The sequence below is a fragment of the Misgurnus anguillicaudatus genome, chromosome 13, assembly GCF_027580225.2.
Source record: "Misgurnus anguillicaudatus chromosome 13, ASM2758022v2, whole genome shotgun sequence".
In the NCBI taxonomy this organism is placed as follows: domain Eukaryota; kingdom Metazoa; phylum Chordata; class Actinopteri; order Cypriniformes; family Cobitidae; genus Misgurnus; species Misgurnus anguillicaudatus.
This window is the reverse complement of record NC_073349.2, coordinates 20,911,194-20,938,396: the sequence shown is the minus strand read 5'-3', so window position 1 is coordinate 20,938,396 and position 27,203 is coordinate 20,911,194. Positions and strand designations below refer to the sequence as shown.

The 27,203-nt window shown below is 38.1% G+C and overlaps 1 protein-coding gene across 3 annotated transcripts in view; it reads right to left on the bottom strand.

Annotated features, from left to right (window-relative positions):
* Positions 1-27,203, bottom strand: part of l1cama (L1 cell adhesion molecule, paralog a) — a 78,403-nt gene that overhangs the window by 27,458 nt on the left and 23,742 nt on the right. For 2 of the 3 annotated variants that reach the window (XM_073875353.1, XM_073875354.1), the window contains exons 3-4: positions 4,981-5,217; positions 68-82 (exon numbers count right to left, since the gene is read on the bottom strand). In XM_073875353.1, coding sequence (XP_073731454.1) covers positions 68-82; positions 4,981-5,113 — 148 coding nt within the window. In that variant the 5' untranslated portion in view covers positions 5,114-5,217. The remainder of the gene's footprint in view (positions 1-67; positions 83-4,980; positions 5,218-27,203) is intronic. The other variant, XM_073875355.1, reaches the window with a different exon arrangement.

Genomic DNA, 27,203 nt, shown 5'->3' with positions numbered 1-27,203 from the left:
TTAGTATGAGTTGGAGTTGCATGCAAAAACACATGTCACAAAGAGGTGAGATTCTCGAAATACTTACGGTCTTTAATTTTGTCTGTCCATTGATTCAGTGGGGAGCAAAAAGAAATACAGTTACTGACATACTGACCACTGAGCACTTATATTTTACACATACGATACTACACACAAAATAAATGTGCTTCACGATGCCATAGAACCACCATTTTTGGCCAAATGGTTCCATAAAAAAAAACTTCCGTGCTGTGACGTATATCACGCAAAGAAAATAGTGGGCGTGGCTTGTGTTTTCCAATTTGCTTTGACTGGATATAGAAAAGTAGGTGTTTCATTAAGAAATGGAACTGACATCTGACTGACAGAAGGAGGGGCGGAGTAAACGGATGCCGTGTAGCTGATTCTGAAGTTTATGAGGGCACATGTTTTTTATTAAAATAATGACTTAGATGGATGAATTGTTTATAATAAACACTGCAAAATAAATCAAAAAATAAGAATGGTCAGTTTTAATTTTACAGGAACTTTAACATCTGACAAAACATTCTGTTTCACAAAAGGTTCTTTCAACGGAAATTTTTTTTTTCAGATTACAAAAAAGTTAAAGATGAGATGCACGATATCTGAAAGCCAATGTTGACATTTGAAATCACCTAAACAAACACGCCCCTACCCCAACAGAATCTGGACATTCTTTTGATAGACGCGCCCATAGGGTCTCATTCATGAAACACGAGCAGAACGAATTTTTGTGTAAATCGTTCGTAAAGTCCTTTTGGCGTACATTTTCGGATTCATGAAAATGTTCATATTTTCCAAATGTTAGTTGGTACGAAAGAAATCTACACCTGATCCCAGCCACGCGTAAATTGTGCGTTTAACATCCGAACGTTTTGCTCATCAATAAGGCTGTATTTTAATTCACCGTAATCATGTACATATACACAGCATTGTGTAAAAAATATTATACAGTAATTATATACGTTTTTTTCTTTTAACTTTTATGATAAGCTACAGTAATAGCATCTGCAAACGGAACACTTTAATCAAATAAATTATTGATTTCAGTAGGGCTGGGCAAACAAAATTGTTAAGGAAATTGTTTCCTATAAAATGACCAAAATCAGGCATAACACATTTACAATGGCTTATATTTGGCAGAGCGCTGCGCAAAAGGCGTATTTTCAGAGACCGCGCTTGTCGAGAATGAAGGTTAATTAGTCGTTTCAGGCTACCCATACCCGTTCTTTTGTGAAAAGTTAAATCTGCTCAAATGTAAACTGCTTGTGTATTTCCTCTAAAATTATATTTTTTTATTAAGATTTTTTCGAAGTGAACTAATTCGTTTTTTTGCAGAACCATTTTTTTTCACTTGTGGGACTGTTCGATTAACAGATGAAATTTCATTAACAGCATCTGTAATGTGCTGCCAAGCTTCCTTTTTTTAGGACCTGAGACGCCACTATACGCTTGAAAATAAAATTTGCCTTTTTGAACGAACTTCTGATAATAAACTTCAATTTCTGCATCTGATAAATGTTTCTTTTTCATTTGCTTCAAAAGACATATGTTGAAATCCTTCGTTTGGTGTCATAAAATGATGCCCATATATAGTTTTCAGTCGGATTTAATGGGCAGGATTTATGGTAATTGAGAATAAGCGTGCACGCGCGTCCCATGTACGATTGATAGGAATTCATTAACACATACACACATTTAACTATCAAATCTGACGTTTACGAAGTATTTGTGAATCAGGAGGAGAGTTTTCGGGAAGGTCTGTTTACGTGCAAATCACTCACATATTTACTCATATATTTACGAATATTTCATGAATGAGACCCATAGACTGTAAAAAAAAGATGGACGACACCTGTTCGCTCTCTTCTCGGTGGAAAGTGAAGCCGCCAGTGTCCTGATTAGGGTGACCACCCGTCCCGCGTAGCGCGTGAACGCACAGCGTTTGAAGCCCAAATCATGCGTCCCGCAAATTGAGACCATGTCACGCATAATCAATGCTTGCTTAAAAAAAGTTGGTCGCTCTATATCCTTGAGCCCCACGCAGCCAAACGGACATTACTAGACAGTTCAAGGCTCGCTCACCACTCGCTTACTCACACGCTACTGTTGCCCCTCAGCTGAACTGCTGACAGGTTGTTGTCAATTTTTCGTTGTTGTCATGACAGCGCAGTCCGCACGCAGCCACGCACGTGCATCCCTTTTAGATGCGCGCTTTCCGATTCGAAAAATGGAGAAAGAGACTGAGTCTGACTCTGCACCGCCATCATCAATTAAAAAGAGAAGGTGTGGGTACAAGAAAGACTGGGAAAATAAATATTTGTGGCTGAAAGTCCTAAAGATGTTTCCAGAACACTGAACAGTTTTTTTCCTGCGCCTGCATTTACTAACATGCAAGTTCACCATCCTTCCTCTCCCTTCTCGTTCCGTGAACCTCTGGAGTTGTGAGTTAAGACTTTTTTTAACGGTTTCTGTGTTGTTGAGCAACTTCAATTCCTGTTAATTCTATAATTGCATATTATAATGTATTTAAAGTGAATCAATTATAATGAAAAATAAATTAAATAGCTAGAGTAAATCGTAAGTGAAAGGGCATCTGTCAATCATTGAATGTTCAAAATATCATGAATCTTTATTTAAAAAAAAATACACATTTGTTGGCCTATTTATGAGCATACATCATGTTTAGGAGAATAGGGCATTATTAATATGCCATGTACACTGCAAAAAAATGATTTTCAAGAAAAAAATGTCTTTGTATTTTTGTCTTGTTTTCAGTAAAAATATCTAAAAATTCTTAAATTAAGATGTTTTTTCTTAAAGAGCAAGACGACCCAAGAAAATAAGTCTAGTTTTTAGACCAAAAATATCAAATTTAAGTGATTTTGTGCACAAAACAAGGAAAAAATCTCTTAAATTAAGTGTTTTAGAAAAATATTAAAGATTTTTTTGCTTACCCCATTGGCAGATTTTTTTGTTTTGTGCACAAAATCATTTAAATTTGATTTTTTTTTTGGTCTAAAAACTACACTTATTTCTGGGGTCGTTTTGCTCATCAAGAAAAAGCATCTTCATTTAAGAATTTCTAGACATTTCCACTGAAAACAAGACAAAAATAGAAGATTTTTTTCTAGAAAATAAGTTTTTTTGCAGTGTAAGGTGGTATGTGCTAGAAATGGGTAAACCACTATGAATAAGTCGGCCCGTGGGTCGGGTGCACCACCGGGCCAGGGAGTGTCCCACATTGTCCCTCAGAAACACACCCCTTGTCCCCCCTTGGGCTTATCAGCAGGTGGTCACCCTAGTCCTGATATGGAGCTGACATCTTAAGTAGCGATTTCAGGACCAGCCCTGCGCAGTAGTGAGCAGGATGTAAAGCTGCGAAATCAAGGCCCCGCCCTCGCAGAATGCGCATATCACTGCTGTCAATCATGACGTCACACCACTGTCTTTATAGCATTAAATAACTAACTAAAAACAAACTTATAAAAAAACACTTGAATTTACATCAGCGTGATAAAAACTACAGTAAATCACAAAAAACAGCTTCAGATAAAAGATATTTGAAGTGTAATTAAATTGTTTAGTTGGTATCAAGTCCCATTGAATAACATGGGGGAGGTGCGGTTTATGACACATACTAGGACCAGTCACTGGGGGCAATCAAGACATTTTGACTTCACTTTTCAGGGCTTGTGCGGCATGCTTGGACCCGCCCCACACATACGCAACCCAGACAACAATGTCGGTTAGTAGACACGCCTTATTGTGACTGGCTACAAATGTGTTTTGGCACTCCGCCCGACTACCTTTTCCAAAGAGTTTTTCAAAGATTGTGTACCCCGCTTTTAAAGAAAGAAAAGGGTCTTTAAAGAACCTTCAACTAAATGGTTCTTTGAGGAACCAAAAGTGGTTCTTCTATGGCATTGCTGTGAAAAACCTTTTAGGCACTTTTATTTGAGTGTATCCGTGCATTAGAAAGTTATAGATTTTCGCAAATCTGGCTTTAACAGGTAAAGCCAACAAATGCATGCAAAAAAGCACTATTGTGCTGTTTTTTCACTTATGAACAAGTCTTCACTGTGGTATTATTACACTTTATTGAAATTGAGGAAACAGAAATCACATCATGCCAAAACATACACCTGGACTTTAGTTCACCTGGCCAAGACCCAAAAGGTATGCTGGAGATAACAAGATGCTTGCAAAGCAGAGCAAAAATAAACTCTCTAGCAATTTTTCCTCCTGTCAGCCGTCCTTCACGTTACCAGATAATAATGCAGCTCCAGCATCTTAATATGAAAACAATCACACTGAACGGTTGTAAACTGCAGCGGCGGCAGTAAGAGAAGAACAGGAGGCGAAGACGGAGCATACGGGTTGTTCCCAGCCCAGTCAGGCTATGTGCTGCTGGATGCACATTTTAATGCAGGTATGTTATTGATTCTCAGTGGTTTAATTTATGTCCATTTAAAGGTCAGTAATTGAAAGTCAAGAGAAACCTACCGATGTAAGTCTGTCCTGACATCTCATTTAGTGCTAAATGAAATTTCATCATGCACCCATTTTTATCTTCGGTATGTGTGTGTGTGTGTGTGTGTAAATATAGAGGCGAAACAGTGATGCCCCTGATACATACATTGACAAGTTGCTGCAATGTGAAATCACAGCTGTACAATAATAGCAGCAAACCCAGAGCTGTTTATAGCTTCGGGAAGCTTGTAGCAGGGGCGGATAAACTGATGTTTTCACAGTTTCTGCTCAGGTGGGTGTAAATCACCGCTTGCTATAGTTTAGTTTCCACTGAAATCAAGAACAAACCTCTGTGTTTGGATCAATATGCAAAACTGGAAAGCACTTTTTCAAGCTGGCAAGCTCTATTATCATTATAAAAGTCATAACAAACAAAAACTGCAAAAAAAAGTACATTCACCATGTTTTACGAAATTGCGTACTTACATTTAGATGGGATCCTGATGGTGGCTTCCCCAGGCCTGGAAGCCAGAGCCAGCAGGAGGAGAGAGAGCAGAGGGTACAGGAGTGCGATGCATCGCCCCCTGCTGCCCACCTGCTGTCGTGACGTGGCAGGCATTGCACCTGCTGGCAGGCACAAACACGATCGCCAGGAAAACCCCACTCAGAGAAGAGCAGTGGTCCAGTCCTCACGCTGTTTCTATCAGTCAGGTCCACACCCTCCTGTAAAAGAAAAGAGAGGGGAGTCAGGCAGGTGGAGGAGGGGAGAACCACGTATGGAGAGAGAAATGACTCAGACCTCCAGAACGCCCAGGACGGAGAGAGTCGGAGTGGTGAGAGACAAAGGATTGAATGAGAGGAAGATAAAGGGATGTAGGATATGGTGAGACCTGTGCAAATACAGTACTGTTGTGATTGCACCTAATGTCAATACTGTAGTATCTCTAAGACTGATTTGATTATAGTGATGAATAGATAATAGAAAAAGGAAATCATTTCAAGACCTTTTTAAGATGAAGATAACCATCTATTAGATCAGTCATCACTCACACCACAGGCTTACGATCAACTCTGCAGGAGTTCTCCATCTGCACCTAGGCCTACCAATTCATACCACAAAAGGCCTGCGTGTGTGGCTCCTATCAGCACTATCGCCAGATCAAACAAACCTCTTTTATTCATTTACTGCTTTGATCACATCGCTGTACAAAATGGAGCTCGCGGAGAACGGCAAAACATGTATTGGCTGGGGAACAGCGTGTCTGAAAGCAGCTGGAAGCTACAGATGTGTTTAACTGGGCACCGCTGGACCCCGCTACTGCCAAACCCTGGAGCTAGATGACCTTGGAGAGGCGGTAAAGGTTGAAGGAGAAGTAAAACACAATCCTTCATTCATCCACACATGCGCACACACAGTTGGAAAGATTAGCTCAGACCAGCATGAATTTCCATGCTGTTCCTTGCAGGTTGATATCGATTCGGTGCTGGTCTAGCTGGTGGGAATTTACTGTAGTCATGCTGTACAACACAGGGCTAGATCACAGACTACGCTTTTGCTGTAGAGCATTGCGCATTTAAAGTCAGGGGTTCGGTCCTAGCAACACACGTAGTAATAAAAGAAATACACAGATTGATGCACTGTAAGGCGCTTTGGATAAAAGCGTCTGCCAAAGACATAAATGTAAATGTAAAAACCACCACCCTCAACCTTTTACCACCCAGCAGCATAACCTGGTCAAATATATCTAGTAGTTGACACTCCACGTTTTTTAAAATAGGCTCATTTTGAGCTCCCCTAGAGTTAAACATTTGATTTTTACCGTTTTAGAATCGATTCAGCTGATCTCCGGGTCTGGCGCTAGCACTTTTAGCATAGCTTAGCATAATCCATTGAATCTGATTAGACCATTAGCATTGCGCTCAAAAATGACCAAAGAGTTTCAATATTTTAAAATGTATTATTTATACTTGATTCTTCCTTAGTTCTGTAATGTTATTACGCAATGCCCGAAAATAGTCCCCTTGGTTACTTACAATAGCAGGGGACTACTTTCAGGTGCTGCGTATTATCATTGCGCCTCCTGCAGCCATGTTACGGCAGCAAAGTCCTTAATTATTACGCCAGAATGAGAGAATAGTAGCCATATCGGCCTAGAAAATTGCACATTTTAATTTTACGTCGGTCTTAGTACACGATGTAACTACAGAAGAGTCAAGTTTTAAATAAGAAAATATCAAAACTCTTTGGTTACTTTTTGTTAGGTGTGATGCTAATGGTCTAATCAGATTCAATGGATTATGCTAAGCTATGCTAAAAGTGGTAGCGCCAGACACGGAGATCAGCTGAATGGATTCCAAAACGGTAAAAATCAAATGTTTCACTCTAGTGAAGCTGGAAAATGAGCCTATTTTCAAAAAAAGTGTAGTGTCCCTTTAAGCTTTGCTTAGTTGAAGAAAGCCAGATTTTGCACATAAACTTACTAAAGATTATCAAACATCCGTTATATAATCATTTCTTCAGAAAAACTGTGAACTGTAGGTAGGAATATAAACCATTTGTATAGCTATTATATGATTTGAGTTGGCAGTTGAGGCACTTACAGGTCGCATATGGAAAATCATGCATGTAATGTTGGCATAGGACCTCAATCTTGGATTACTCAGCTCATTAAACACAGTCATCTCCTATGAGCCCTGTGCCTTCAAATCACACAGTGAAGGACAAAAGAAGGGAAGGAGGTGGGATTGTGATGAGAGATGACAGCTAAGGCGGTAATCCCTTCCCCCATTTAATCACACAGATGCCCGATCAATCACCCCATCAGCGCACTCGGAAATATAATGCTGCATATATGGTACGTTGCACAGATAATATTTAACATGAATGCGTCGTTACCAGTGGAATATGTGTGACCCAAAATCTAGACTTTGCATGCAAATAAAAAAGAAATCGATATTGATTATAATGCACTGTAATTGTAAACACAATATAGTTTGTGATACAATGGTGCCAAGCTTATCTGTAAGAAGGAAACAAGAACATTTTGGAAATCCACCCCGATCAAAATCAATTAAGCACACCATTAATAAGAACTGATCATAGGGGAGGAGGTGTACGTGTAAGCAGCCAATTAAATACCGCATGAGCATCAGTTAACCTTTCAGAAACGAAAATGCAAAAATGAATCGAACCTCATCACACGACACTATACAGGCAGTGTGACGTGACCTTGACTGTTAGTTCGGTTCATTGGGATTGAGAGGTTCTGAACGTTGTGCGATTAGCCCCATCCCACGCCCAATCCTAAGGGAGCAAGCTGTCAATCAAACCACTGCCCGGTAACATGTATTCAAACAGCAGTCAGTAACTAGGTAACCAAGTCAAGCATGAGTGACTTGAACTGAGGGAGGGGTCTGTAGGTGGAGATATCAATGCAACCAGTGCCTCTGCTTCAGGCAAACACCGCTTGAACCCTAACATACTGATAAGAGTCTTATACACGGAGGCTTACATGACCGCCATTGCTGATGGAAAAGAGATTGACAACTATCAGAGATGTAGGTATCTCAGAGCTATTGTGCAGCTGTTGGTGATAGGATCTAATCCTCATTAGCTAAGGTCATAGACTAAACATCATTGATGCCTGTAGCTGGGGAGCACCAATGGCAACGATGCACTTTCCACAGAACAGATGTGAATTCAGTGAATAAAGAAACAATACCATGGTTTCAGCGCCTCTGAGAATTGATGCACCATAAACAATTTTGGTATCGTCACGCCTCCGGCAATTGAAAAACAAGCAAACAATTATCTTTGCGAAACAGAGCGTGTGACTTCACATGCAGCTTATTCGGCTTGATTATGAGTGGAAACGTGAACCTTATAATCACAGAAGTTGATGTTTGAATCACAGTGAAGATGATTTTTTAAATGACAGCATTTTTAGACTTCTTAAAGTTAGAACTACAGGGAATAAGGGGGCAGTTTTCATTTAAGTACATTATTAATACAATTTTTAATGTTATTCTTGCATAACTTTGTATAATTTGGTATAATCTTCAACAGAGGAACCTGGAGACCACTAAGAGCTGAAATCTTATTCCTGCACTGAAAAAAAAATGGTGGATGATCCTAAGCTGTCATTGGGGCAGTACCCTTTAAAAAGGTCTTAATATATATCGTTTAGGCACAGATATATGCATTTGGTATCAATATGTATCTTTGATGTACTTATATGAACTTTATATGAGGTGCAAAGATGTACTTTTTTTTAAAAGGGCACCGCCCCAGTGACAGCTATAGGGAACATTTTTTGACCATGTAAGCTGGATTATAATGGAATTTTACAAGTCAGTCTCAGTCCTGATTAAATGTGTGCTTATGTAACGCTTGTTTCATCTAGATGGAAGCTGTGCTTATATGAATAAATAAACATGAATTAAGAATAGAATAAAAGCATATATGATCAAATTAAGTTTATTACCATAGAGCGTTCCGTTCACAATTTTGCATTGCAGCAAAGCAGCTTTACAGTATACATGCATGTAGAAAAGGCATATACTGTACATATACACCATGCCACCATTAGATTTGTTGTTTTTGCAATGGTATAGTGATAATATATCATTATTTATCAGTCTCTTTACTATACAACCAGAAAATACAGGAAATGTGTATGTAGTATTAAAATAGTATAAAAGTATAAGCTGAAGTGTCAAGTATTTAGGGTAAACTCTCCTTCCACTTGAGCAATAGTACACTTGCAGGATCTCTTAATAAAATTAAATCCTAATTTCTAATTAGGACTCCCGGAAAAATTCCCAGTCTCCTCAAAAAAGCTTAAGATGTGTTTAATGCCAAGAGAGGTCACACTAAATACTGACTGATGCCAGAAGAAGACATTTAGTTCTGAAAAATGTTTAGTATTTTTCTGTATTTTTGTATCTTTATAAAAAGAGTGAAAAATAAATATGGATGACATTAAAACTTTGCTAAAATAACAAAACTGGTGGTAGTGGCCTAATGCTGCGTTCACATCAGCCGTTGGAGAGGCGTCAAGCGCGAGTGATTTCAATGTTAAGTCAATGTGAATACGTGTTGACGCGCGTCTGGGGTCTCGTGGCGCAAATGAGGCGTTTTGTGTGGAGCGGTAGGCGCGATTTCGCCTCATTCGCTCGTCTAGATCATGCGAATCCCGTGAATTGTGCGTTGCCGCGGCAAACACGCGAGTAAAAAATGTGAACTTTGGCGTAAAAACGCACCGCGTTAACCAATCAAAAGCTTGCTCTAGTAGTGACGTGATTACAGGAAGCAAGCAGAGTTGCAGAAGCCACTCCCATGATTCGAATTTCCGCGTGAAGGTCTCGATGACTTGAATTTCACCCGCGAATGAAGCGAGGAAACTCAAAATGTTCAAATGGAAAGATGAAGCGGTAGACGCGAATTTGATGCCTCAAACGCGGCTGGTGTGAACCCACAGTATTGCTGCGTTCAGACCAGCGGCGGTAAAGGCGTCAAGCGCGAATGATTTCAATGTTCAAAAGTCAATGCAAAGACGTGTTGACGTGCGTCTGGAGGTCTCGCGGCGCGGTAGACGCGATTCCACCTCATTTGCGCATCCAGTTGAAAAATCTGAACTTTGGCGGAAAAACATGCTGTATTAACCAATCAGGAGCTTGCTCTAGTAGTGACGTGATTACAGGAAGCGAGCGGAGGCGCAGAAGCCCCTCCCATGACGCGAATTTCAAGCTAGATGCGGTAGACCTGAATTTGACTGGTGTGAACCCACGGTAAGACTTTTTGCACAGTAGGCTACTGTATGTAAAGGCATATAGAAAAGGAGGCTTATAAAAATGTGGATTATTTCGTACAAAATATATGTAGATAAGCAATGTCAACTGTGGGTTTGCAATTAGACCATTACATTGATTACGCATTGATTTTGTACAAAACTCATCGATCTGAAAAGCGCTGATTTGCCAGCTAATCTGTATGTTGTGATTGGCCTAAATACCTCTGATGTCAGCAGGAAATGTGACACTCGTTACCTTGTTTGAAAGATTCGCTTACAATGCAATGCTAACAGGAGTTAACATTGCATTCCCCCGCCTTGTGAGTCCAAGGGGGAGGAATTATGATAATGTCGGTCTTGTCTACGTCAACAGGCTTAGGGAGTAAACTGTTGCCTACAATCCGTGTGTTTGTTGTAGTCCAAGAAAACAGATTTACGTTGGAGACGATAACTTGCGTCATCATTTACTTTGGGTTTTGTACCTTTTGTATATCATTAACATGTAATAATACACACTTACACACTAAAGAAATTTTTAAAAATGTAAATCGGACAATAAGTGCTCTTTAAGTAAATTTACTAATTAAATTTGTCAAAAGATGTTCAATATCAATATTTCAGTGTAAACATAGTAGTAACAAATATTCTGTAGATTGTAACTGGAATGCTATAATATTATATTATAAAGATGGACTGTTTGCAGTTGTGATGCAGAAGTGATTTATCAACTTGGCATATTAACATAAAATGTAAGATAAAGTGTAAGGCATGCATTTATAGTCAATTCGAATGGCCTTGAATGCTGCTTTTCCAAAGAGAATTTTCTAAACTATCCATTTGACAGCATTTTATTCATCTGCACAACAATTTTCTTTCAAGTATTCATTCATCTGTCTCACAATCAGAAATTGGAGCAACATGCACATACATAATCTAATGTCAAATACCATGTGTTTTTTGAATTGCACCAGCAGTAATACTGTGGGTTTTATCAGTCAAAGTTATCTGTACCTTACTTGTTGTTTACGCGGGCTGGGCACCGTCATGCCTGCTCTTTAAATATTTACCACCTCCAACTGTGAAGATGTGTGTCAGAGCCAGAAGAAGCGAAAAAGATGGAGAGAAGAATAAATGAATGCGTGCCTGCCCTCCACCCCAACAGACCTCCCCGAGGGTCTGTCTGTCTGGAAAGCCAAGCGAATAGTAGAGACAGACAGCAAAAGAAACTGATCTCAAAGAAGAGAGAGAGAGAGAGACAGAGGAGGTGGAGGAGAGGTGACTGAAAGTAATAGGGAAAAAGAGGAGTGCCAGGAGACAGGGGGGTCTAATTTGCAGAGACCCCTAAAGGGTAAATTATTTATAGCTTGGCCTTCCTGTCGGTACAATTTGCCCTGAATTCACCTAGATTTATAATTTATATCAGTTTGCATATCATAAATTTGGTCCGGCCCCTCAATGTCATCGTGTCTGGGTCTTCTTCAGCATTAGCATCTTTGCATGAACCTGTTGCAGGTAACTCAAGGGTTAATTCTGTAATGAGATATATATATATAGAGAGAGAGAGCAAAAATAACACTTGCTCCTGATCTGAGCACACAAGTGCCACACAATAGCCTGCATGCTAGTTTAGTGACCATGCTGATCTCATTACAGAGATGATAGTAGTAAAAGAGCAATTATTGTTTCCTAATAAAAAGTCAATACTCTATTAAGACCATGCTATGACTGTCGTGTGAGTGTTTGTAACACAGATCTGAAAACTATATTGGATAAGATGACATTCCCACTATTTTTCAGAGGAAGATCTCACGGCTCTTTGACTTTACATCCCCTGATATCTTCACTAGCTTTTTCACTCCGACTCAAGCGCTCTCATTTCCGTTCTGGATAGTTTTTTATCACACACATATTGCCACACTGCTGACTTCAGGCAAGATTTTTCGCTTTATTGACTCAACATCTTATAAGGTTTACCCAAGGGTCACCCTGCCTCTCATCTTCATAAAGGTCTCTGATGTGTGTCGACAGCACTGATGCACACAGGAGACCAGAAAGCCGCCCTACCCACCTGACAACTGACCTGTATCTTTGATCAGTACTGATGCAATGTTTGTGGAGCACTAAAACAGACAGAGCAGAGCGATTTTTAATAATTCGTCCTCCTATAAACACTATATTCTCAGTGTCTATCTGGACTAAGGGTGGATACCAATGAGACAGAAGGCTATAGAAAATAAAGGTTGTAAGAGGGGCTGACGCCCACTCGCTCCATCCACGTTACCACGGCAACGGGGTCTCCACAGCATCCCCCCCATACATGGACATAGAAATTCAGTTATTCACACGCACGTGCACGCCCAGAAAAGAACAGGGAGTCACGTAGCTGAGATCTCGTTTCACACTTGTATGCTTCGTATGCCTTCAGTATGGATCTTAAACACATGCTAGACTCAAATCTCATGTTGTTTTACTTTGGGAGCATTACAGGACAAAATCTTGCAGTCAACAACATGACAGGCAATCCCGGAAAAAAAAATCACGTCTGTTGTATCTCCGAGACGTTTCTGTGTTCTAAGAGGAATCAGCTGCCAGGTTTATTTATTTATTGATGTTTTTGTCCCTTAAGACACAATAAAAAGTGAGAAAATAAAAGTGGTAAATAATTGAAGAAGTGTGTTCATTAGGATGAGAAGGTTGGAAAGGAGATTTCCAACAGAGCTTCAGGGGGAAGAGAGAAAGAGAGATGCTTTAAGATCAAAGGAGGTACTGGTTGAATAATGATATTAAAAATTAATCTGATGCTTATTCAATAAGAACATGAGAAATGTAGGAACATGGTGTCTAGAAAATGATGACAACGATTAGAGAAATATAACTAGGGAATCACCAACTAGAGAGTTTGAATTTTAATAAAGCTGACAGCAACATTTATCGCTCCAGATGGCTTAGACTCGGAGTTACTTGACTGGTTAATGGATATGGATATTAAAAGTTATACAAAGAGTTCAGATGCAAAACCCTGTAAATGCGTCTAACTTTTTTCTTGTAAATGAAAATTCTTCTTTATAAATGAACATTTTTATCAGGCTCTCATGTTTTCAGTAATTTCAATTGAATGGCAATGAAAATTGTTAGTCAGTAATTTAAATATTTTAGTCACTTTAGTCATTTCATTGAAACTTAACAAATGTGACTTTCAATGCAAAACCATCTAAGTACATGCAAGCTTTTTGGCAAACACCCCCACTTCTAAAAAAAAAAAATTATTTGGACAATACATAGTAAACAGTTGCAAAACCACTAAAGATGCAATAATTATCCGATTTTTTATCTCATTTCATTTAGCAGCTTTTGCATCTAAGCTTTTTAAATAAACAGACAGAATAAATAAATAAATAAATAGATAAATAGATAAATAGATAAATTAAACAAATTAAAAAGAAATAAAAAAATTAATACGTAAATAAGTAAATAAAAAAGTAAATAAATAAATAAATACAATTCTTTGGACAATACATAATAAACAGACAGACAGACAGAATAAAATAATAATAATAATAATAATAATAATAATAATAATAATAATAATAATAATACGTAAATAAATAAATAAATACAATTCTTTGGACAATACATAATCAACAGTTGCAAAACCACTAAAGATGCAATCATTATCTGATTTTTTTATCTCAGTTCATTTAGCGGCTTTTGCATCTGAGCTTTTTAAATAAATAAATAGACAGACAGACAGAATAAATAAATAAATAAATAATAAATACGTAAAATACGTAAATAAATAAATAAATAAAATTCTTTGGACAAAACATAATAAATAACGGGTTTTTTATCATTTAGCGGCTTATGCAGCTGAGCTTTTTAAATAAATAGACAGAAAGACAGACAGATAGACAGAATAAATAAATAAATAATACGTAAATATGTAAATAAATAAATAAATAAAATTCTTTGGACAAAACATAATAAACAGCAAATATTTCATCATTTAGCGGCTTATGCATCTGAGCTTTTTAAATAAATAAATAGACAGACAGACAGACAGACAGACAGACAGAATAAATAAATTAATTGAAAAATAACTAGATAAATAAATACATTAAAAAAATAAAAAATAAAAAATAAATAATACGTAAATAAATAAATAAATAAATCTACCCATGGATTAAAACGTATGCTTATTGCAGTTTTGGGAAAAGTAAATTGATGTCAACAGCTTAAATGAAAGCACTTCAGTGATTTGAAACGAACGCCTACAGATTTACTGGCACAAATTCGCATTTAAATGGGCCACATTGAATTTGTTAATGTCGTTTGGACTTGACGTACTAAGCCTGTGGAACCCCGGCGTTCATTAAAGAAACACCTCTGATGCTTTGGGACGATGCATGACATGCACACTTGGCCGGTCACCCAATTACAAATTTCACCCAATTTCGACAAACCAAGTCGACGGCGATGACTAATCTCGAAAGACACGGAGATATTCTACAGTAAAGAGATAATTAATAGGACAAATGTTACTTAAAGAGCTCATAAACTGACATGCTAGCATGGGACAGATGCGAGTCGTTTGTGGGAAGGGGGGTCGGGCTCATGAAAACCTATACTGAGTCAACATTAGCTCTGTAAATGCAGCAATCATAGCATTATGAAATTAAGCGGAAAACCCATTACCACTAACCTTCTGTCTAAACTCCCCCTGTCAGTCCACTTTGGTCGGGCATGGTCTTGGCTCTGCTATATCTACCATTTCAATTGTCTAAATTCAAGCATGACTTTGACCTTCGCCTTTGATTTTTCTCTTTTGATATAAAACCAGATGCTTTTTACCTGTCTCCGTTCTTGATTGGTCTCAGGTCTGGATTGCTGTCAGAGGGGTCAGGACAGCATTTAAAGGAGCTGTCTAAAGCTCTCTACTGTCTGCAGACAGCTAAGATAGACACATGCTGTTCTACGCCGAAAGACTTTAAATGCGGCATTTGACCCAGGCAATGAGTCAATCAAAGACAGCTTTATACAAAAGATATTGGTTTACAATAAGACTGTATTTGTTAACAATTTTGCATTAGCTAACATAGCAATGAACAATACGTGTACAGCATTTTTTAATCTTAGTTCATGTTTGGCATTTACTAATACTTTTATTAAACCAAGCATTGTAACTGGTAACATTAATTAATGCACCATGAACTAACATGAATAACTGTATTGACATTAACTAACATTAAAGGGCACCTATTTTATTGCTAAAAACAACGTTATTTGTGTATTTGGAATAATAGAATATTTTTGCACGGTTTTATGGTTAAAAAACACATTTTTCCACATACCATACATTTTTGTCTTCCTGAAATTCACTGATTTGGTACAAAGCTTATTGATCTGAAAAGTGCTGTGTCCCTGATTGGCCAGCTAATCTGTACGTTGTGATTGGCCTCAATACCTCTGTTGTCAGCCTGAAGTGTGATGCTCCTTACCATGTTTGAAAGATTCGCTCAAAATGCAATGCTTATAGCAGTTAACTTACAGGTTGTGAGTTGTGAGTTAATTTAAACTTAACATTTGGGTTTATCCATTTTTTACCCTACCATGGCTCATTATTTCATTGATTTTGAAACTGTAGTATGGTACAGACTGGGTCACATATAAAAAAAATTGTCATAATTGTGCTGCTTTTTTCACATATTAGACATTTATATCCATTTATAATTGACCTATTGTTAGAAAAGGGCTGGATGAATGAATACAGTGTGGATACCTGTCAGATATATAAAGAATATACACTTCAAGTATAAACAAAAAAGGATTGAAATATTTGCCTGCAAACTTAATTTCTAGCAAGTGTTACAGCTAACCCCCTGCTGCCTGTTACAATGAACCCCACCTATGGGGTAAGTTGTAACGTTTGCACTTCTGTTACGTTTGATGTAATTGTCCAAGAATGGTAAGTACTAGAAACAAACTTCGAATGTTCATTTGTAGCAGAGATGTGTGTGTTCCTTGTGTAAAAATATAATTAATCAAACTCAAATATTTTTTGAATGATTGAGCCAAATCTCTCGATGCATAGAACACATGTATTTTAAAAAAAGGAACCACACACATGATGGGCTACATACATGTTGTGGCGAACTTTGCATCGAACGTCATCGAAAAAAGAAGTCACTGCCGCCAGTGAAACCCAACATTTTCAAAAACTGTAATAAATCAATGATTTTTCCAGACAGCCGTTTAACACAGTAGAATAGAAATCGGCAACGAAATTGCCAAGAAATATTGCAACACATTTATTCAATACAGTCACACAGAACCATAACAGAAGAAGTCAACAACCGTGTTGAGACCAGAAAAACATCATTATCTTACAGAGAACAAATAACATGTAACTACAGAAAATGAGCGTGTCACAGCAACCCAAAACAGATCATAATTAAACCCAGCGCATCTCGAAGCACGACATCTCAATTTGGCCTTAACAAGGTCTGGACCACACAATTATTTGGGAGCTTATCATTAGCATGCCCCGTGCTGTAGCTGGCTCACAATCTGAGGACTCCTGTGTGATGAGGACGGGGTTCAGGCTGTCAGTAAATGTGCATGAGCGTGCATGAAGGTGTTAGAGGTCCCCTGGGTTCAGTGATAAGTGGAGAACATTGGGGGGAACGCAGCTGTCGAGGGGTCGTGTGACACGCGGGGTCTTGTTGTAAGCCACTCCCAAGGGGCGCGTGAAGGCACACACTACACACCCTCATTCAAACCAGATTGATGGACAGCCTTTCACTATCAGCCCCGATATTACATGCAAAACATGCATAGCCATCAAATAACAATGCACATTATGAGCTTTTTCATGTGCAACAGTGTCGAATCGCTGACTTAGGGCTCTTTCATACACCCGGCACAATGCAGCGCAATGCGCGACACAAGTGTCTTTTGCTAGTTTCAAGCCGGCGCAATGATAATTTTCATGTTAAGCGCCACGTTGTTTAAATAGCAAATGCATTTGCGCCCAATTTTGCGCCCATTGGCATTCTGTTCTAAAAACGAGGTGTGTTCAGGCGCATTGTTGGCGCGTTGCTATTTTGAGGCAACTGAAATAGACTACGTCTACGCCATTGACCAACTAAAACCTGGACGAAAGTCTAAAGTCTATAGCGCAATATTGTTATTTAATGAGCGCCTTAGTAATATGCACCTATAAACGGGACGACAACGCGGGTTTGCTTATCACATACATGGATGCGCAGCAGCACAAAAAAGGTTTTAAATATAAAGAATTAAAGGATTAAAATGTAAAAGATTATTATTGAGTCTCTTGGACATAAATGAGGACCGATTATGAGACGTTAGAAGGCGTAAAGAGCTGCTTCACCTGTAGCCTGGTAAGTAATAGGAACAACCCTTTTAGGCCGTGCGCTTGGCGCATAAACCATTTTCCCGTCGTTAAATTAGCAGAAGTGGAATCGGACACGCCCAGTTAGACCGTGCGCCGTGTGCTTTAGAGCTGAGACTCTCATTGGTTTATTGCACGTTATGCCCAAAAAACACCCATTACTCATTAGGAGAATAGGAACAACCCTTTTAGGCAGTGCGTTTGGCGCATAAACCATTTTCCCATCGTTAAATTAGCAAAAGTGGAATCGGACATGCCCATTTAGACTGTGCGCTTTAGACAATACGCTTAGATAATTAAAATAGGGCCCTTATAGTTGTCTCTGCATATGAAGCTAGGATTTTTGAACCACAAGTGTCTCTTCTTAATAAATGTAAATGCAAAGCACTCACCCGTCAAGCACAACACAGGAAAAGTCTTCAAGTACTAAAAGCCAAGCAGTTATTCAAGTCCATTTGTCTATTCAGCAATATTGGACGCCACCAGCCATCTCAGTTTTGGATTATTCATGACGCTCCATAACTTCTTTCATTATCTAGAAAGGCTAATTAACAAAAACCCTTGATTTTCCTCCACTGCGGCGGATGGGAAAATTGCCAGGTGAATTCTGGTCTACGTCTCTGAATCATTGCTAGTGCACTACTTTTATATGCAAATAAGTATTGACAAGACAAGGTCAGCCCTGCTTTAGTATGACACAGGATTTGCATTCAGAGACGGGCATGCATGTGAAACTATATGGAACCATCAAGCGATGAATCTTTGTTATCGGTTGGATATCATTTGCTATCAGGCGTCCGTCTGATAATCAAACCCTTATTATGCACAACAGAGAAACCTGTCTCTACCAGCTCCATTACCTTTGTTAAACGCCGTACGAGTAGCACTTGCTCCTAAGTGCTCTAGATATAATCGAAAGGAGCATCTCTTGGGAACTCTGAACAGAGATAGAGGAAAAATGTAGTGGGTGAGCAGTCACCATCGCCTGCAGACTCTGAATGTCTTCAATAGGTGGAGAAGTGATGGGAGAAGATTGAGTCGAGATATTTATTCTGTGTGCTGATGCTTTTCTATACTAATCTAATCTGTTTAGACCAAATGCTGTTTTTTTTTGTTATCACATATAAACACACACTCAAGTCATTACAGGCCCTTTCAACATGAACAGCAAAAGACAAGTGAAATCAGTTTGAACGATTTGACTGCCATTCAAATGTCTTTGTCCGAACGGTGAGAAAATGGGGTCACGTTGGCTTACAGTACACTTTGAGATGCATATTTTTTTTGCTGTACTTCTTTTCCGCAAGAGCTGGTGTGACATCACCCACAGGATGCTAAATCTGAGATCGCTGTAAACATACAGTGATTAATTCCGTCATGCACGGATGGGGAATAAACCGCGGTGCTGTCCAATAATGAGATGCTCGCGACGTGTCAATACTAGACCGCCTGTATTTTTTTCTCACACCGATTACCATGACAACCTTCTGACTCTAGCGGCATGCAGCTATACACCTCCCTTCCCCCATTCCCTCTCTCTTCCCTCATCTGTCGCTCCTGGCACAACTTCCTCTTTCCCCTCATGTTTTCCACACCACCTGGATGCTTGTCATGACAGTTTATCACATGTGCAAGCTGTCATTGGTTGTTATAAGTGGAAAATTGTCTTAATAGGTACACTCGTGCTATTAATCACAGACAATTGCTACTGGGTGTAGTTAAGTAGCATTGTGTGACTTGTGAACGAGTTATTATTTTAGAAACAATATGGGTGGCTAATTTGTCTGTTTTTGTTTAGCTAATACTGAAAACCAGACAGAGGAGAGATTTACACAGTGAAGTTACACTAAATTTCCAAACAAAGTTTGACCAATCAGCTTAAAGGACTGGAAATAACTGTTGTATAATAAAAAAAAATTGAGCATGCAGTGCTCATTAATAAATACTAAATAGCGTCATTTTCTTTTGTTGTCTTTCGTTCTATCTGTCATTCTGTCTGTCGTCCTGTCTTTCTTTCTTTCGTTCTGTCTTTCTGTCTCTCTTTCTGTTTTTCTTTCTCCTTTCTCTCTTTCTTTCTTTCTCCCTTTCTTTCTCTCTTTCTTTCTTTCTCTTTCTTTCTTTCTTTCTTTCTTTCTTTCTTTCTTTCTTTCTTTCTTTCTTTCTTTCTTTCTTTCTTTCTCTTTCTTTCTCTCTTTCACTACACCATTCCAGCATCTATTCATGGCAAGAACTGGTTTATTCACACAGAAGTTGAACCACACTTGTTAATCCATACACAGGTTGGGGAAGGTGCAATTTGGTATCTCCAGTATCACCTAACTTGCATGTTTTTGGCCTTTGGGAGGAACCTGGAGTACACAGAGTAAACCTACGCTGACAAAATAGTAATTTTAATAGAATTTGTTTGCTTGTTTATTTGTTTATAAAATTAGCTTTTTTGGTAAAAATCTTAAATCTTTGATTTAAATATTTTGGATAAAATGTGACCATGTCTGTGAGGGGTTTATTTTGTGATTTACAGTTTCCTTCAAAAAATCATCCTGTAAAAAAATAAAAATATATCATATAAACATATATTTTTATGTTACTTTAACTTTAAAAAAAAATTAAACAATTTCAACTAAGTTATGTCAGCTTATCACAAGTCAAAACTTTTTTATTTACTTGCATAATTAAGTCGTTTAAACTTAATGCAGCATATTTTTTAAACTATACATAATGTTAAGTCAGGTCATGTCAAAGTCTGAAATAAAACTTTGATGCTCCTAATCTTAATATTAAATTATGAGACTTTAAAGGGATCATCATTTTCTCATTCTCATGTTTTTTAAAGGGATAGTTCGGCCAAAAACGATATTAAACCCATGATTTACTCACCCCCAAGCTGTCCGAGTTGCATATGTCCATCGTTTTTCAGACAAACACATTTTCGGATATTTTAGAAAATATTTTAGATCTTTCAGTTGATTAAATGTAATATTATGGGGTCCAGCCATAGTCCACGACCTTCAAGTCCAAAAAAAGTGTGTCCATCCTTCACAAATTAAATCCAAACGGCTCCAGGATGATAAACAAAGGTCTTCTGAGGGTAATCCGTGCGGTGTTGTTGTAGAAATATCCATATTTAAAATTTTATTAACGTAATTAACTATCTTCCGGTAGCGCCGCCATCTTAGACTCAGGAGAGAGTATTAGCGTATACGCACTTTTCTTAGTGACGTATGACAAATTCGGAGGGCGGGGGACAGAGCAGCAACAGAGAAACCTCTGTACGCTGCGTAAGCTCTCATCCTGAATGCGGATGAGACTAAGATGGCGGCGCTACCGGAAGGTAGTTTATAACGTTAATAACATTTTAAATATGGATATTTCTACAACAACACCGCACGGATTACCCACAGAAGACCTTTGTTTATCATCCTGGAGCCGTTTGGATTTAATTTGTGAAGGATGAACGCACTTTTTTGGACTTGTAGGTCGTGGACTATGGCTGGACCCCGTAATATTACATTTAATCAACTGAAAGATCTAAAATACTTTCTAAAATATCCGAAAATGTGTTTGTCTGAAAAACGATGGACATATGCAACTCGGACAGCTTGGGGGTGAGTAAATCATGGGTTTAATATCGTTTTTGGCCGAACTATCCCTTAAAACTTGTATGAATTGTTTATTACTGTTGAACACAAAAGCAGATATTTTGATAAATGATAAGCAGCTGATTGTAATCATTGACTTCCATAGTAGAAAAAACATACACTATAAAAGTATTGTGATAAATTATGAAAAAGATATTTTGATAAATGATGTAAGCACACAGTTAAAGGCGGGGTGCGTGAACACGCCCCTACCCCAATAGAATCTGGACCTTCTTTTGATAGACCCGCCCCCACATACGCAACCCAGGCAAAAGATGTTGGTTAGTAGACACGCCTCTTACTGCTGATTGGCTACAAGTGTTTTTTGTGGAGTGTGTTTCAGCCAGACTCCATTTTCCAAAGTGTTTTTCAAAAATCATGCACCCCGCCTTTAACGGTACCCATTGAATTCCACCATATTTGTTTTTTCTACTATAGAAGTCAATGGTTACAATCAGAGGTGTGTATACCATCATTAATCAAAATATCTTCTTTTGTGTTCATAAGAAAAAAGAAATTCATTCAGATTAAGAACAACATGAGGATGAGAAAATGATGACAGAATTTTCATTTTTGGGAACTATCCCTTTAACCTGAATTTCACAGACAGAGTCACGTATATTTAAAAATGTATAGAAAACTGTAGCTTTCCTTTAGGGTTAAATGAGAATACAAAATGTGTCACAAATGTAACACAACTAAAATTATATACAATGCAACGTTCATAACTTCATAAATTTTCTGAAAATGTTTTGATTAACTTTCTAAAATGTCAATCACCCACACATAATCCGATAAAGGTATCCGGGTGGGAAGATTCGTTCTTGTTAACTAGCCGTCTCCATCGATATCTCCAGTTAATCTCTCTACCTCCAACTTTCCATTTCCCCTCTCTTCAGTCAATCAGTCAGACAGACACTAAAACGCTTCGGTAACACTCAGCATCCCTCTCTCACTAAATGCACTCAGCACACTGTACTGTATAAACAGATTGTACTCCACGTTCCATTAATAAAACCCAAGAGACCTTAACTTCCTACAGATAACAACAAACATATTGTGTCCACTTTATTTCCCAAAACATGTGCTGAAACTGTTCACACGTGACTGCTCAAACAATCTTATTCATCATTAAACCTAATGAATATTAACATTCTGGATGAAATCAATCACGTAGTGATGTTTAGCACGGCTACCCATAAGACATAGTGAGGGGTGCCAACCAACAAAATGTGTATGCCTATAACAGGATGATTTTACTCCGGCGGCAAATCTAATTATAACCGAGAGGAAGTACAGTAGCTCTCCATTTCAGACTCAGCGGTCGCATTCTTTAAACATGCACTCATTTAAACCCATCAAAGGCGACATGCTATCTACCGCAACCAGCTTTGCCCCAGATTTGCTCAAGTCTAGCCGTGGTATGAAACTTCACTATGTTTGAGATAAAATACAAACTATTTAGTTTGTGGTCCGTAAATGTGAACCTTTATTGAAATGCATCTCTGCTGTCCAATGAGAATCTAAGCACATACACAGACAGTAAAAACATGCCACAGTTTACTAATCTCTGTCGTTTCTTTCCCTAATCGCATCAGTAATCTGGGGCCAGTCTTTTTTTCTTGCTCTTTTTTCTCTGTCTGGTTAAGGGGACTCAGCTGTAACCATGGCTCTCTCGCTCATCTCTCTCTCTCTCTCTCTCTCTCGGCTGATAAGGGATGACAGCGGTAGTTGGCCCTGATTCCTGGCTGAGTCTCAGCAGAGAACACAGGGGGAAATAGAGAGAAAGTGAGAGAGAACACATAGGGGATCTGCACTGACCTTTATCGGCCATTACAGAACCAGCTGAAGCCCAATACAATGAGTGTTTGGATACAAGGATCTAACACCAGCTGTATTTCACTGCTTCTAAACTGGTTTTGCTTTAGGACTGGTTTTGCTTTTAGGAACACAAAATCTGTTTATTAAACAAAAACAAAGAATGTATTGAAAATATTTCCAAAAAGAGTCAAATGTATTAACTAGGGCTGTCAATTTAAAATTTGTATTTACCCAAAAATTTTAACATTTTGCAATATTTTTACAGAGATACAATGGGAAAAAAAGCAAGGAAAGGAGAAGATTTAAATCTCTGTGTGACCCAGTCTGTGAAAACCCAGCTGAAGTCATTTATTTTTGTCATTTACATAAAATCATCCTAATTCTAAAAAATGCTGGGTTTTATTCAACCCAGCGTTGGGTCAACAAAAGAGGAGCCTTTCAACCCAAAATGCTGGGTTGTTTTAACCCATTGTTGGGTCAAATAGTACGGAAGCCGAGAGAGGACATGAACTATTATTATTTTTGCTTGCTTGTTTTCTCGTGATCATGACTTAATTTCTCGTGATCTCGAGATAACAAAAGTTGTTTTCTCGTGATCATGACTTAATTTCTCGTTATCTCAAGATAACGAAAGTTGTTTTCTCGTGATCACTACTTAATTTTCTCATGATCTCGAAAAAACGATCTCGTTATCCTGCCATGATAATCCAAATGTCATAATGTAATTTCCTGTTCATAATATTTAGTCTATTTTGAAGTGGACTGCTAATGTATATGAGTTGGGGTCTTCGCCGTTACCACACTAATGTGTAGATAGACTTAATATAAATAAAGTTGGACGTTCATGTTCGTGAATTTAGGGACCATCTCTAAAGTAATACTGTACACGTTTCTATCTTCAATAGTATTTAACAGTTAATAAATATCAACAATCTAAAAAGTGTGCATTATAGCTGACAACCAGCTGACTGTTTGTTGACTTTAAGTCATTCGATTTAAATGCTGTTAAAAGTAGAAACGTGTATAATATTGAGTAACTTAAAGATGGCCCCTAAATTCACCACTGTAAAATTGTAAATATTGACAAATCTATTTCAGCTTGAGCGAATCTCTGATCCAAGTAAAATCTAATTTGTTCATCCATGAGCAAAATATGCTTTTGCTGTTTACAAACAAAACAACACGTTCTACCGAGTACACGTAAGCTTTAATCACATCTCAAGAATGCAACTTTTGTTATCTCGAGATAACGAGAAATTAAGTCGTGATCACGAGAAAACAAGCAAGCAAAAATAATAATAGTGCATGGCCTCTCTCGGCTTCCGTAAAATAGTAACATTTTCTGGGTTAATTTCAACCCAGCATTTTTAGAGTGTACAGTAATATAGACGTTTTATCGGCCGCACATGCATTGTCGAGGTTACGCGTCTGGTTGAAACTTTACTTCGTTTCTGTTTGTGTAATGGTCTGGGGTGCGTTTCCCGAACAACGACGCAACTCGCTGCTGAATCAACATAGTTCGATACATAGTTGGAGAAACAAACTACCTTGTCACGACAAACTTCCCGAAAGCATAGTAACTTTGTCGCACATTTGTTGTTTGAACCATGTTGGTTTAACAACATAGTTGATGATTTCGCGTGGGAGGTGAAGTACTAATTAATCTGTGTCACTCCTCCCAGGGATTCCCCAGGGTCTTATGCCGCGTTCCAGGCAACCTGTAACTCGTAAATTACGACTTCAAAACCACGACTCACGACTCTGAACTGGGAGTACATCGATCTAGTACGAGTTCACGGGTGGAAAGTCACGTGTTTGACTGTTCCAGTGCACTTTCACAGGTAGAAGGTTGTAAAAACACGGGTTACAGGCTGCCTGGAACGCATAGAGTCGTGAGTCGTGGTTTTGAAGTCCTAATTCACGGACTCAAAAACCTGCCTGGAACGCAGCATTAAAGCTTGTGCTTTTGCTTATTTTCTCCAAAAGCATAATCAAAGTCTACATATGATAATAACAAGGAACGATGCTTCTAACGACAGGTCAAGAGCTGTAGTTTAAACCACAGAATTTTGCGATGCAACTTGCGAATGTTCGTTTAAACTTTGGTTTTGGGAAACACCAAATCGTTGAACTTTGTCAGTAACGGCAAAACTGACGACAGTATTTGGCTAATTATGCTTTCCGGAAACGCACCCCTGACTAGTAGCTAAAAAGAACTCTGGAACAAATACATCATCAAAAATGTTTTGGTTTCCTGAAGACAGGGGGAGACGGCGATCATGGATCACCGGTATGTGAAGGGAGGTTTGGCAGCCAGTTTGTAGTTAACATGTAGTTAACATGGTATACATTATAATAAACATTTTACACAGCAACGTTAGCTCAGTGTCGTTTTTGTATACGCTTTAGCTATGAAATATGAACTTAAGTAATCTACTTGTTTTTTATTTGGTTTGTTATCAGAAATAAATTACTCTAAAAGGACTTTGTTGATATTTATTCTTAGCGGAGTTTACCGGAAGTTACGTGTGTTCCACAAAAGCCGTTTGTTTATGTTGTTACTGCTGAACCCATCATGAACATTATCTTTAATATTGACTTAGTAAAGTCATGTCAAAGATTAAAATCAATGTGAAATCAATTTTTAATGCTCCTAATTTAATTATATTTTTATTATAAATTGTATAATATAAACTGGTTAAAAAACATATATAAATATTATCAATTAATAATGCCTCGTAAAATTTTACAATAAAAGATTACAGTCTTTCAAAAACAAAAACAATGTAATAGAACATTCATTATATAATTAATTGCCTACAATTATTTGGATTTATACATTTATAATCAATTGACATGTCTCCATGTTGGCTGCATATTTAATTTGGCTAGCATTGACCACATGCAAGTTTGACTGGATGCACAGCGTTTGACACCAACAACAAAAGAAATTAGTAGGGGCTTCTTTTTCTCTGAAAAGGTGATTTTGCTATTCAAACTAAGCATAATTATATGGCTCATTGAGTTTTTGTATTTGCATTCAGCATAATTTTCCATCTGTAGTCCTCAGGCCCAGAACAGACCTGCAACACAATTTGGGGTCACAACATGCTAGTTAAGAACTACTGCCATGCAACAAAACCAAATAGAAATGATTGAAATATTGCAAATGGGCAACGATTTGCAATAACTGAATCATAGTTATGTTTTAGGTCAATGCAGATGGTAGAGAGACTTGCAAGACCAAATGATCTCTACTTTTCCCATGTTTGTTAGTTATAGCATTTTCAGTTTACAAAAGTTACATTCAAATCTAATTTTAAGTTGACTTTGCAAATTCAAAGCATTATCATTTCACGAGTTTTCATTAACGTGTTATCAAACACCAAATTTCCACCAGATGTAGCCATCAAGCCAAATATTGAATTCATACAAAGAAATCAGAACATTTAAGTATGTAAGTTGAGTCATAATAGGTGAGGTGAAATGACACAGGGAATAAATATTGAACACACTTTATTGAATACTTTGTAGAAAAGCCTTTGTTGGTGATGGAGAGACCAGTCGTCTGCATTGCTCAGGAGTGATTCAGGCCAACAAATGGTCTTTAAATCTTAAAGCTTCCTTGGACCGCTTTCATGAACTTTGATCTTCAGTTCTCTCCATAGATGTTCTATGGGATTTAGGTCAGGTGATTGACTGACTAATTTATTGTTTCCTTGGCCTTGTGTTTGGGATCATTGTTTGCTGAAATGTCCACCCTCTTTTCATTTTCAGCTTTCTGGTAGATGGCAGCAAATTTTTATCCAGGATGTCCCGGTACATTTCTCCATTCATCCTGCCTTCAATAATATAAAGTCTGCCAGTACCCCTTGCTGAAAAGCAGCCCCAAACCATGATGCTTCCACCCCCAAACTTAACTGTTGGTGTTCTTGAGGTGGTGGGCAGTGCCATTTCTTCTCCAAACATGGTGTGTAGAATGACTGAAAAAAAGTTCAATTTTGCTTTCAGTGCATTGCTTATAGTTTTCTTTGAAACAACAGTACC